We start from the raw sequence: 12,908 nt of genomic DNA, 5'->3' as shown, positions 1-12,908 counted from the left end.
GTTAAGTTCTAGGGAGTGAAGTCATGGATTTTCAACTGCACGCAGGGTCGGTACCCCTAACCCACATGGTTCAAGGGTCAACTGTAAAGGCAAAGCTGCGCTGGTCAAAGTGGAAGTGGAAGTCCCCCTGATCTGGCTTCTCTCATCCCTTTGCCTCTGCCTGTTAACACTGCATTAAAACCACAAGCCACTGTCCTCATTCATTCAGTACATCATAAGCTTTAATCAAGAAAATCACTGCTTTATTCATGATTCACTTTGTCTTTTCCTACAAGATTGGTAAATCAAAGTATAACAAATCTTTCAATGTTTTTATCTTTTTCCAGAAAGATAAAGCTAAGGACATAAAGAGCAAATATTCTCTTTTCCTAATGTAGAGCTTGCCTTCCTTCAGTACCATGACAGGTAGCTTGGTTTAACAAGATGCTTGGGAGTTCTAATCCCAACTTGGCTGATAACCAGCCATGCAATGCTGAGAAATTCAAGCTCTGTGTCTTCAATTCTGGTAGGTTGCTTGACATCTCTGCTTCTCAGTTTTCCCAGTTCATCATCTATTCTGCCCTAACCTATGTCGTAGACTTTCTAAGTCTAGTGCAATCTCCATGAAGGGGGGAATTTAGTCTATTTTGTTCATAAATATACCCCCACAGCAGCTAGAGCAATGCTAGGCGCTCATGGCAGGGTCTCAAAAAAATATTTGTCAAATGAATGAAAAAAGTCAAAATAGAGAGTATTCTAGAGAGTTAACAGTTATATTCAAATGTAATCTATCCTGATTAAGTACCAAACAAAAACATAACAGACAAAAGGGCATTAATTTTTCTTGTTTTTCAAGATTTTATATTTACTTTTGCTATAACAAAATGTAAAAAGACTCCATCAATTCTATCAGCAATTTGTTCTATTTCAAAATAAGCAGAGTACCTGTTAACTTTGCTATCAATCAAGACCATTTATTACCTATGGAAAAAATATTCTTCATTTAAGTACATGAAGGTTATCTGCTGGTCTGGAAATATGGAAGTTTCCATGTGAAACAGTAAAAGATAGTAAGAAGCCACATTTTATGACACCAAACATTTGGTAATTTAAATAAAATTATTAGTTCTTTTCACATTCCACATAATCTAAAACTTCACAAACCTTTGGTCATTCATTTTTCTCTAATATCTAAATTGTCCAAAAAAAAAAAAAAAGTCTGTATTCTGGATACACTTCATTGTGCAAATACAGAATACACTAAGCTTAAACCTATACTAATGATTAAGAATACTCAAAAAATACTATCTTCTAAAAATATTTTATAAAACAACCAAATCACCAGGATTGTTCCTGCTATTTTACAGCTTGTTAGATGAATCCAATAGAAATTTCAATAGTAGATGTACATGTTTAAGTGAACTTTGAGTGACAGAGAAATAGAACAAATCTCCCTAGAGAGCTTAAAACCAATTTATATTTAAAATATAATCTGTTTGACCAAATGAGAGAGATGATTTCAAAAAGTAGATCATAAATACAACTTCAGGAATCTAGAAAGTAGATCTATTATAACAATATATTGTCTAGTTTTACCATATCAGAGAAGGTCTCCTGCTGAACAAATGAAAACCACCAATTTGAAGAGCACAAAAGTGTTCCTACTTCATCTGGACCATATCACTCACATGGGGATAATATTGTTGAGTTTGAACTCTTGGCATCTGGTGGTGGCCAGCAACTGGTCCAGGCCTGCCCTTGGGCAGCTGCTGTTTCTCGTACGGAATTTTAGGTGATTCATATCCTGCTACAGGCTCTCCTTGTGCTCTACAAAGTCTGTCACGAAGCTGCATGATATTTGGCTAAAAAGGAATGGAAAAACAGCAGACTGTTAAGGGTTCAGCCAGGTATATGACAGCATGTTAATTTTCTTAATCAGATTATTCATCAAGATATCCCTTTTTGTTCATAATGCTGGGTATTATACAATAGACCCTGACACACAGATTTGACATTGTGCTTTCTATTACTCAAGACTGGCACCAAAGGTCCATGACATACAGTGCAACTTGTAATTTAACTGAGGCAGAGATCTGAATTATACCTACCTCATGGTTACTATGCAAGACCAGTATCACTTATCATTACTACTCTTTTGATGTTTTCTTGTGGTTACCTAATGCTCATAAATTACAAAACTACTTTAAAAACTATTAACTAAGGCCAGGCGCAGAGGTTCACGCCTGTAATCCCAGCACTTTGGGAGGCCGAGGCAGGCAGATCATGAGGTCAGGAGATCGAGACCATCCTGGCTAACACGGTCTCTACTCAAAATACAAAAAATTAGCTGGGCGTGGTGGCGGGCGCCTGTAGTCCCAGTTACTCGGGAGGCTGAGGCAGGAGAGTGGCGTGAAACCGGGAGGCAGCACTTGCAGTGAGCTGAGAACACGCCACTGCACTCCAGCCTGGGTGACAGAGCGAGACTCCGTCTCAAAAAAAAAAAAAAAGACTATAACTAAAAGAGGCCACCAAAGAGAATCAACTACTAAAGATGGTTATTGAAGAAAATGGTGATTTAAGAAAGAGATGAAAATGTTAAGAGATTTTTGAAATAAAGATTAAGATGTGAAATTCAGATCTGTAGCTCATACAGATCTACTTGTATAGAGACTTAAAGAAGTATGAGGTGACCATATATATGCTCTAAGTATTAACAAATAACAAAAAGGCAATGTGTTAAAATGTTTCAGCAAGATTTTAGTATCTTTAAAAATTATACATTCCTATATATTTGTTAAAGGTTTAAACGGATCATTTAAATGTTTTAGGCATATTTTATTTACCTTTTAAGGGGGAGAATTATATATTACAATGCTATCACAAAGTCTCAGGACATATTCCCCCCACCAAAAAAGGCAGGGTCTACTGAGATAAATAGGAAACAACATTAAAATTATGCTTTTTGGCCTAAAGAATGTTCTTTAAAGTCCAAAAAAAAAAAAGCATGAAGAATAATGTATGGAAAATGGATGTGCTTGGCCGGGGGTGGTGGCTCACGCCTGTAATCCCAGCACTTTGGGAGGCCGAGGCGGGAGGATCACGAGGTCAGGAGATCAAGACCATCCTGGCTAACATGGTGAAATCCCGTCTCTACTAAAAAAATACAAAAAATTAGCCGGGCGCGGTGGCGGGCGCCTGTAGTCCCAGCTACTCGGGAGGCTGAGGCAGGAAAATGGCGTGAACCCTGGAGGCGGAGCTTGCAGTGAGCGGAGATAGCGCCACTGCACTCCGGCCTGGGCAAAAGAGCGAGATTCTGTCTCAAAAAAAAAAAAAAAGGAAAATGGATGTGTTTATAAATGGTACTGAAAATGAATTAATCTTAAGCTAGATGAGCTATGGGTCTTAAAGCAAATTAGTCTTAAGATAAAGGTTCTTATAATATATCTTAATATAACTATTTACTTACAACTTTTTACTTATTAGGTAAAAAGTCTTAACAAAACTAGTATGCCAAAGTCACCACAAAGGAAAAGATTATGTATCAGCTATTCTAACATTCCCATCAACAATTCAGAAACAAATGAGATGGATCTTATAGCTAAGTGTATACAAAACCAACTAGAGAGTCATACCTCCACAGTCCTGGAGAATATTATGTACTTTTACTCAATGAAATTTATCAATAATTCTCTAAAACAGACAAAATACTAAAAACAATTGACTAAAAAAATACATAAAAAACAGAATAAAGTGATTAATAAAAAAGTATAGAGACAAGACAGTATCTGCAAGGCTCAAAATCAAGCTCCATCAGATGCAAAATGCAGATATATTCTTGTGGAAAAGTTTCCTCAAACCTCACCTGTACTTTTACCCATGCTCCATGACTGCGTTTGGGTTCCCCTTTATTGTGTTCCACAGCACCAATACCCTTATCACAGTACTTATATCACACTTTTGGAATCCCATGTTTACTTGTCCATAGCCAACTTGAGTTTGGAGGCTTCCTGGAGGAAGGATCTTGGCAATCTTATTCACCATTCTATACCCACTTGTTGAGTTGAATTGAAACAAGTATAGTTTTGCCCAAGTTTTATTGTGCAATAAGTAAGGACAATCTAATTAGTTCCCTCTGCTCTGAATACATAAAAATATACTTGCCCACAGACAGTATCAAACTAAAATGGCATACAGAATGAACTTCAATACTATCTGGGATGGAACATATGGGATTTAAAAAATTTTAACAACTCCATTTGTTTGATTAAACATTAACATTTATAGCTTTTTGACATAAAAGATTCCTACAAAGAACTTTGTATGAAGAATCAGCATTTGGCTTTAGAAATAAAAAGTTGGTCTTTTCCCTATTCATTTTCCTAAAATACTATGTCAGTACAAAGGAATCTATCGCACTGCTAGATTATCCTATCTCTCTAACACAGCTTAGATACACCTAAAATGATCCCTGAAGAATTGTCAGTAACATTTACCTGCAGTCAGGTTACAGAAATTCAACTGCTCCAAAACAGTCTACCTACTAATATGTTTACGTCTAATGCTAAGTGTTATCTACTGGACTCACCTTACTCAAACATTACAAAAATGGTCAATTCCAATTACCTGGTTGGTGTTGTCAGGAAGAAAAGCCAAGGCTGCAGCAATACTGCCCTGAGCTGCCAACAAATTGGCATACTGACTCATCTTCGCAGCCAAGAGAACTCCTACAGTACTAGTGTCCATGGCTTGAGTGAGTTGCACAGCTTTTCGCAGGATGACAACTTTCTCAATCAGATCCTAAATGAAAAAAATGAGTAACAAACAGAAATATCAAGACCATGTATGAGAGGAAGCAGGAAAAGATTGAGAGTTACTAAGATTTCTAAAACCCACTAAAAGTATAGTACTAGTACCTGTTATCATCCCTCTTAGAAAAGTACAGCCACTATTTAGGTAAGTGAAATAGTAAGGAGGAAGAAGGCCTCTTACTTATGGATAGGGTAGGATAGGAAGGTTACCACCTTTTCCTAAATATCCTTAAGCTACCAGATACTTGTCTAGTGAGCTAAAACAGGCAAATACTCAAAGTGAAAATGATAGGCAGGTGTCTAAAGGTAGAAACTGTGTTCTAGCCTGTATGGGAGGAACTATGAGTGAAAATATCTGATATGGTTTGGTTGTGTCCCCACCCAAATCTCATCTTGAATTCCAGCTCCCATAATCACCACGTGTCATAGGAGAAACCCAGCGGGAGGTAATTGAATCATGGGTCAGGTTTTTCCAGTGATGTTCTCTTGATAGTGATCTGATGGTTTTATAAAGGGAAGTTCCCCTGCACATGCTCTCTTGCCTGCCACCATGTAAGACATGCCTTTGCTCCTCCTTCACCTTGCGCCATGACTGTGAGGCCTCCCCAGCCATGTGGAACTGTGAGTTCATTAAACCTCTCTTTCTTTATAAATTACCCAGTCTTGGGTATTTCTTCATTGCAGTATGAAAATGGACTAATACAACATCACACCATCTATCCTATAAAAATAGTACTACTATGAGGTGACCCATAGACAGAGGCATGTGATTTCCAAAAGAGTTTACTATTTTAACTCAAAGTTCTCATGTGCTGTTCAATACCAAATCTTTCCACAATGGGGAGCTATGCTTCTGGTAGAAAGCATAAGGATAGCCTACCTTTCTGCCTTTCCTAAGTGCATAAATCCAAAAGGGTAAAACAAGTGTTTTTCTCTCAGAAGCTCTTAAAAGGAAAACCTTGATTTCCTACCCATTTTTTTGGTTTCAATAGAGTGATCTTTAAAGCACCGACTCTACTGAGAAAATCTCTTTCCAGAAAGAGAAATATTATATGGTAAAATTATCATAAGACTCTTTGATTTAAATGCTTAGAAAAAAATATGTAATATATAGTTAGTGCCTGAGAATAGTCCCCACATTTTCTACTTCCTCTCTTGCTTGTGTATTGGTGTCACATGGCAGTGGTCCCCAACCTACCTGGCACCAGGGACTGGTTTCGTGGAAGACAATTTTTCCACAGGCCAGCAGGAGGGATGGTTTCGGGATAAAACTGTTCCACCTGGCCTGTTCCATGAGGTATTAGATTCTGATAAGGAGGATACAACCTAGATCCCTTGCATGCACAGCCCACATCAGGGTTCGTGCTCCCATGAGAATCTAATGCCACCACTGATGTGAAAGGAGGCAGAGCTCAGGCAATAATGCTCGCTCACCCACCGCTCACCTCTTGCTGTGAGTCCAGGTTCCTAAGAGGCCACAGACTGGTACTGGTTTATGGCCTGGGGGTTGGGGACCTCTGTTACATGGGATTCCATTTACCTCTCACTTTCATTTTCCCTTAACCATAAAGATTCTCTATTGGTATTAGGGATGCCTCCTATTCCTTTACCCACGTTGCTTCTTTCTTTGCTCATGGCAGGCAGAGCCACTGGAAGCAGACAGAGGAGCACACAGAAAACAAGGTAAACCCTAGAGCTGTTTTCAATCCTCCTGCCACCGATTTCCCCCAATAAACTCACAAATCACAACCACGATTTTACAACAGCTGCAACCCCATTTTCCTGTCCTATCATCTCAAACTTTGCTTCTTCAAAGATAGCAATAAATGCATATAATTATCCAGCAAAAGAAGTTCTTGAATGTATAGAAGAAATGAACTTATAGATTATAACTTGATGATAAGTAGGGTGAAAGACAACCCTAAAAATTAAGTGCCTTTTGTTTCAAAGATACTACCTGAAGAGACAAAGGGTGGCTTCCATCTTGAGCTTTAGTCCAACATGCAACTAATTTCTCTACATTCCCTGCACAAATATAGCAGAGACATGCTTGAGTCTGCAAGAAGCTATCTCCTTCATTTTCAAGCCTGGTTCCCAAAAGATCTGTAAGTAAGAGGAAAATATAAGATTATATCCAAGGCAATCTGTATATGAGGTTGTGAGCAGCTAAATAATATTTTCAGAGGCATGGATTAAGCTTCATAACCAATGAATAGCATACAGAAACAAAATCACTTTAAATGCTCAGTAAATATGCATTTGTTAAATGAATAGGAATGAAAAATTGTATATAATAAATGATTTTACAAAACTATTATCTAACTGTACAACTAATTTTTATTAATTAAATTAGAAAAACAATAAATGGGAACAACATTTGAACAAAAAAACCCTAACGGCACATTTGGAATAGATTTTTCAATGGTAGCTAAGTCTAGTATAAATTACTTATAAAAATGCAGTTATGGCTGGGCATGGTGGCTCACGTCTGTAATCCCAGCAGTTTGGGAGGCTGAGGCAGACAGATCAGCAGAGGTCAGGAGTTTAAGACCAGCCTAGCCAACATGGTGAAACCCTGTCTCTACAAAAAATGCAAAACTAGCCAGGCATGGTAGTGCATGCCTACAGTCCCGGCTACTTGGGAGGTTGAGGCAGGAGAATCACTTGAACCCAGGGGGCGGAGGTTGCACTGAGCCAAGATCGTGCCATCGCACTCCAGCTGGGCAATAAGAGCAAAACTCTACCTCCAAAAAAAAAAAAAAAAAAAAGCAGTTAGTATCTTGTAATTTTTATATTCTTATAATTCTTTCAAGGCAGCAAATGGCTATTTGTTTTTATACTAGTAGCCTTAAGCTTTTCTTGCAAATATTTATTCCTCAGCCACCAGTTCAGTCATGGCCTATAATGGTAATTTCTATTCTAATGTTATCATTATTAATTTTATCATAGCTAACATTTATTAAGTGAGAGCTACTTATGGTCTATTACAGATGAATAAACTGAGGCTTAGAAAGTAGTTTTTCCTAGATCATACAGCTACTAAGTAGCAGAGGCAAGATTCCAACTCTTGTCTGTCTAAAACCAAAATCACTAAAAGACTAAAAAAAAAAAAAAAAAAAAGTAGGTATGAAGATGTATTTAATAAATCTGAGAAAGGCACTGAAATGAGAACTTCTTTTTTGTGATTCGCAGATTTTAAAAAGTTTCTAATAAAATTTGTTATTTAAGTTTATTTACAATATACCCTGCCACGTATGTAAATGCAGTTAAATATAAAGCACATCTCTTACCACAAAGGGATGAAAATTCATCCGGCTTCGCGTAAGTCAATACTGCAGCTAAAGCCTCTCTCCAATTTTTAAGATCACAAGACTCAACAATCTCTTTCCAGTTCTTCATCACCACTGCAGTGATGAGCTTGAGAAAGGAAAACAAAGGAAGAATTAAAAGTCTTTAACATAGCAATAAAAATTAATTCTGGCTAATTAATCGTGTCAAGTATTTCATGCCAAATGCAGCAGCAAAATGAAGTATATTTTTGAATCAAATGACATAATAATGGTATTACCGTTCCTCAAGAAACAACAGCAACAACAAAAACAACTGACAACATATTTCATAAAGTGCTGAGAAGGAAAAATACAAGATGCTATCAGAACCTTTAATAGAAAGGTGTGACCTGGTCAGATGGATCAGGAAAAACTGCCCAAGCATGTAGACTTTTGACATGTGATCTGAAGGACAAGCAGGAATTAACTTCATCAAGAATGAAAAAGCCTTCCAGGCCAAGGGAACAACAGATGCAAAGTTCCAGTGAGAAAGGAACATGCAATGAGTGAGGGAGGAACTACAAGGCAGCCACTGTGGCTAAAAGATAACAGAGGAGAGAATGAGATAAGATGAGGCTGATGGGACTCAATACTGGTACAACTTTTATGAAGACTAATTTCGATAAAAATTACTTTTTTTATGATGTAGAAATAACATCAAGTAGCCACAAAAAAGAATGAGATCATGTCCTTTGCAGGGACATGGATGGAGCTGGAAGCCATTATCCTTAGCAAACTAACACAGGAACAGAAAACCAAATACCGCATGTTCTCACTTACAAATAGGAGCTAAAGGATGGGAACATGTGAACACATGGAGGGGAACAACACACACTGGGGCCTATCGGAGGGTGGGAGGAGAGAGAGAATCAGAAAAAATAATTAATGGGTCCTAGGCTTAATACCTGGGTGATGAAATAATCTGTACAACAAACCCCTATAACACGAGTTTACTCATAAGTTTGTTAGATATAACAAACCTGCACATGTACCTCTGAACTTAAAAGTTAAAAAAAAATTTAGACCGTCTGTGCCAGAAATTCCTCTTCTATGACTACAGTTCAATTTAAATAATTAGAAATTTGTACAAGTCTTTAGGCACAACAAAGGTGTTTATCACTATATAAACAAGGGTGTTTATTTCTATTTGGAAAATACTGGAAACTACCTAAACATAACAAAATAAGGGAAACATTACATATTCTTACCAAGAAATATTATAGAGCAATTAAAATTTTGGTTTTTTTTTTTTGAGACAGAGTCTTGCACTGTTGCCTGGGCTGGAGTACAATGGTGTGATCTCGGCTCACCGCAACCTCTGCCTCCGAGGTTCAAGAGATTCTCCTGTTCAGCCTCCCTAGTAGCTAGGATTATAGGTGCCCGCCACCACACCCGGCTAATTTTTTGTATTTTTAGTAGAGACGGGGTTTCACCATGTTGCCAGGCTGGTCTCGAACTCCTGACCTCGTGATCCACCCACCTTGGCCTTCCAAAGTGCTGTGATTACAGGTGTGAGCCACTGTGCCCTGCCACAATTAAAAAATTTAATAAGGCCAGGCATGGTGGCTTACGCCTTAATCCCAGCACTTTGGGAGGCCGAGGCGGGCGAATGACCTGAGGTCAGGAGTTCGAGACCAGTCTGACCAACATGGTGAAACCCCATCTCTACTAAAAATACAAAAATTATCTAGGCATGGTGGCGGATGCCTGTAATCCCACCTACTTGGGAGGCTGAGGTAGGAGAATCGCTTGAACCCGGGAGGTGGAGGTTGCAGTCAGTCAAGATCACGCCACTGGACTCTAGCCTGGGTGACAGAGCAAGACCCCGTCTTTAAAATTATTAATATATACAAAAACATCAAAACTAGAATAATCATGCCAAAATGCCAACAACTATTTCCAGGTCAAGGAATTATGAATGAGTTTTTAAAATTCTTTACTGGTTTCTGCATTTCAGTTATCTATAATAACAGTGTATTGTTTTTATAATTAGAAAGATAAATACGTTATTGCTTATTTTTAAAATAACATACTCTGGTAATTTTGCTTTGGGATTTTGCGAAGTATTTTTTCTGGGTTCGAGCCAAGAGTTCTTGTCCACCTGCTATGGCCAATATAATGGCATCGGCCATGCGGTTATCATGTAAACAAAGGTCAACAGCACTCTCAAAATTGCCCGTCAGCAAAGCCTGAGTAATTAAACCATCAATGTCTGCAACAAGAAAATAATACATCCAAGTTAATAGAGTTTTTGTTACCAAAACCAACAACAAACTACTACATCTATCAGTTTTTATATATATACATGAATGGAGACCACAACACTAATTTTGATTACTAGTGGATTAATTTCTAACACAAGCTATTGGTATTTATGGAAGAGATCTATAGAAATATGCTGAGATACATATAAAATAATACATTTTCCAGACTGCTTTAACTGGATTATCAAAGATTACCTAGGTGTCTGAACACACCAGCCTTCCCAAGGCACTGATTACATATACTGTACTAAAGGAAAAGTGAGTTCTTTCTCACACTCTACCACCTGTGATAAAACTTTTTTTTTTTTTTTGAGACAGCGTTTCACTATGTTGTCCAGGATAGCCTCAAACTCCTGGGTCCAAGTGATCCTCCTGCCTCAACTTCCCAAGTAGCTGGGACTATAAGCATGCACCACAGCACCTGACTTGAAGCATTTTAACTTAAACGCAGGAACTATTTGTTTTCCAATGGTTAAAAAAAATTAGAAATCAAAACCAACAAGTACTTACCCCCACTGACGGAGATATTAAATGTTCCTCCAGATGAGGGTAGAAATTCAGATTCTTCTTTTTCCTCTTTAATGTGCTAAAGAGATGAAAAAAGCAACAATTTAGCCAGAATAAAACTGTGGAATGATTTACTGACAAAAAAAATTTACACACGATTCTTCACCTACAGAGTAGATGACATACCAAGTTATTCCAGAAAAGTTCGCAGATCCAAATTTACACTAAGATCTATGACTTCTCTAAATATTACCTCCCATTATATAATCATAAATAAAATCCAAGGTCATGAAGAATACTGGTTAAACAGGCTGGGCACAGTGGCTCACGTCTGTAATCTCAGCACTTTAGGAGGCCAAGGCGGGCAGATCACTCGAGGTCAGAAGCTCGGGACCAGCCATGCTCAACATGGTGAAACCCCATATCTACTAAAAATACAAAACTAGACGGGCATGGTGGTGCGTCCCTGTAATCCCAGCACTTTGGGAGGCTGAGGCGGGCAGATTACATCACAAGGTCAGGAGATCAAGACCATCCTGGCCAAGATGGTGAAACCCCGCCTCTACTAAAAATACAAAACTTAGCTGGTGGCGGTGGTGTGCACCTGTAGCCCCAGCTACTCGGGAGGCTGAGGCAGGAGAATCACTTGAACCCGGGAGGCGGAGGCTGCAGTGAGCTGAGATTGCGCCACTGCCCTCCCCGGGGGCAACAGAGCAATCTTCTTTAAAAAAAAAAAAAAAAAAAAAAAGAACACTATTAAACAAACCAACATGTACATATTCATTACTGGTATCTCAGTAACGAAGCTGAAGAATCTTTGTTTTCTTAGGTAACTATGACTGGCTCAAAATACGGAAAATATATTATTTATTTATTTATTTATTTAATTTTATTTTTTGAGACAGAGTCTCGCTCTGTCACCCAGGCTGGAGTGCAGTGGCGCGATCTCGGCTCACTGCAAATTCTGCCTCCTGGGTTCACGCCATTTTCCTGCCTCAGCCTTCAAGTAGCTGGGACTACAGGTGCCCACCACCACGCCCGGCTAATTTTTGTATTTTTAGTAGAGACGGGGTTTCACCGAGTTAGCTAGGATGGTCTCGATCTCCTGACCTCGTGATCCGCCCTCCTTGGCCTCCCAAAGTGCCGGCATTACAGGCGTGAGCCACCACGCCGGGCTGGAAAATATATTTTTAAATTATACTATTTTTAAATTTTAAAACAAACCTACTTTTACACATCTAAGAATTCCTGTCCACTGGATTTGATTATAAAGTGTTTTTGTTTTAACTGAATCATAAAAAAAAATGAAAAAAAAATCACTTGGTACCCATAACATAAAAGTAATATAAGTACATTATTTATTAATACACTTAAATTCAAGTATACATTTCATGTTCACTCAAATTAGTCATACCTGGAACAGTGGGTTAGTCTGGTAAAAATATATACAGTTCTGTTATAAATTTCTGAGACTACCTGCAAGACTGATTAAAAATAAACTCAATGCTTTCTTTAGAAGAAATATAATGGAGACATTTTGCTGGCAAATAATTTTAAATGCTTTCTCTCCCATGCATAAAAATTCAAAATAAGATAAAAATATATCAGAGATTAGAGATAAATTTTTAAAGAAAAACACAGCTTTCTTACATGAGACGAAATATCTATCTTCTGTGCTATGTTATCCACACATCTGAATGTAAATATCTAGTATTCAAGTACAGTGGCATTTTAGATCTGGGTAATTTTAATGCAGAGTACAGCACTGCACCATCTGCAAATACGCTTAATTATTAATGTTGACTATTACAGGAGAATATCTATAACCCTGATTCCCTTTCCCCAACTAAAGAGAAGCATTTGGAATTCAAAAACTCAAAGAAATTAAGAATTTAAGTTATTCACATTAAGGAATAAATCAGAGACACTGATCTAATTACATTCATTAACAAACTTGCATAAAAATACTTTTTTTTTTTGAGACAGGGTCTCGCTCTGTCGCCCAGGCTGGAGTGCAGTGG

The 12,908-nt window shown here is 38.0% G+C and overlaps 1 protein-coding gene across 39 annotated transcripts in view; it reads right to left on the bottom strand.

Moving 5' to 3' along the window:
• SEC31A (SEC31 homolog A, COPII coat complex component) overlaps nucleotides 1-12,908 on the bottom strand; it is a 76,540-nt gene that overhangs the window by 30,418 nt on the left and 33,214 nt on the right. For all 39 annotated transcript variants that reach the window (XM_032148896.2, XM_032148927.2, XM_032148938.2 and 36 more), the window contains 6 exons: nucleotides 10,891-10,966; nucleotides 10,150-10,328; nucleotides 8,078-8,204; nucleotides 6,745-6,890; nucleotides 4,603-4,776; nucleotides 1,668-1,841 (listed from right to left, as the gene is read on the bottom strand). In XM_032148896.2, the coding sequence (XP_032004787.1) occupies nucleotides 1,668-1,841; nucleotides 4,603-4,776; nucleotides 6,745-6,890; nucleotides 8,078-8,204; nucleotides 10,150-10,328; nucleotides 10,891-10,966 (876 nt within the window). The remainder of the gene's footprint in view (nucleotides 1-1,667; nucleotides 1,842-4,602; nucleotides 4,777-6,744; nucleotides 6,891-8,077; nucleotides 8,205-10,149; nucleotides 10,329-10,890; nucleotides 10,967-12,908) is intronic.

This window comes from Hylobates moloch, unplaced genomic scaffold (genome assembly GCF_009828535.3).
Source record: "Hylobates moloch isolate HMO894 unplaced genomic scaffold, HMol_V3 SCAFFOLD_2, whole genome shotgun sequence".
In the NCBI taxonomy this organism is placed as follows: domain Eukaryota; kingdom Metazoa; phylum Chordata; class Mammalia; order Primates; family Hylobatidae; genus Hylobates; species Hylobates moloch.
The sequence above is the reverse complement of the archived record's forward strand: the minus strand, read 5'-3'. Positions and strand labels throughout refer to the sequence as shown.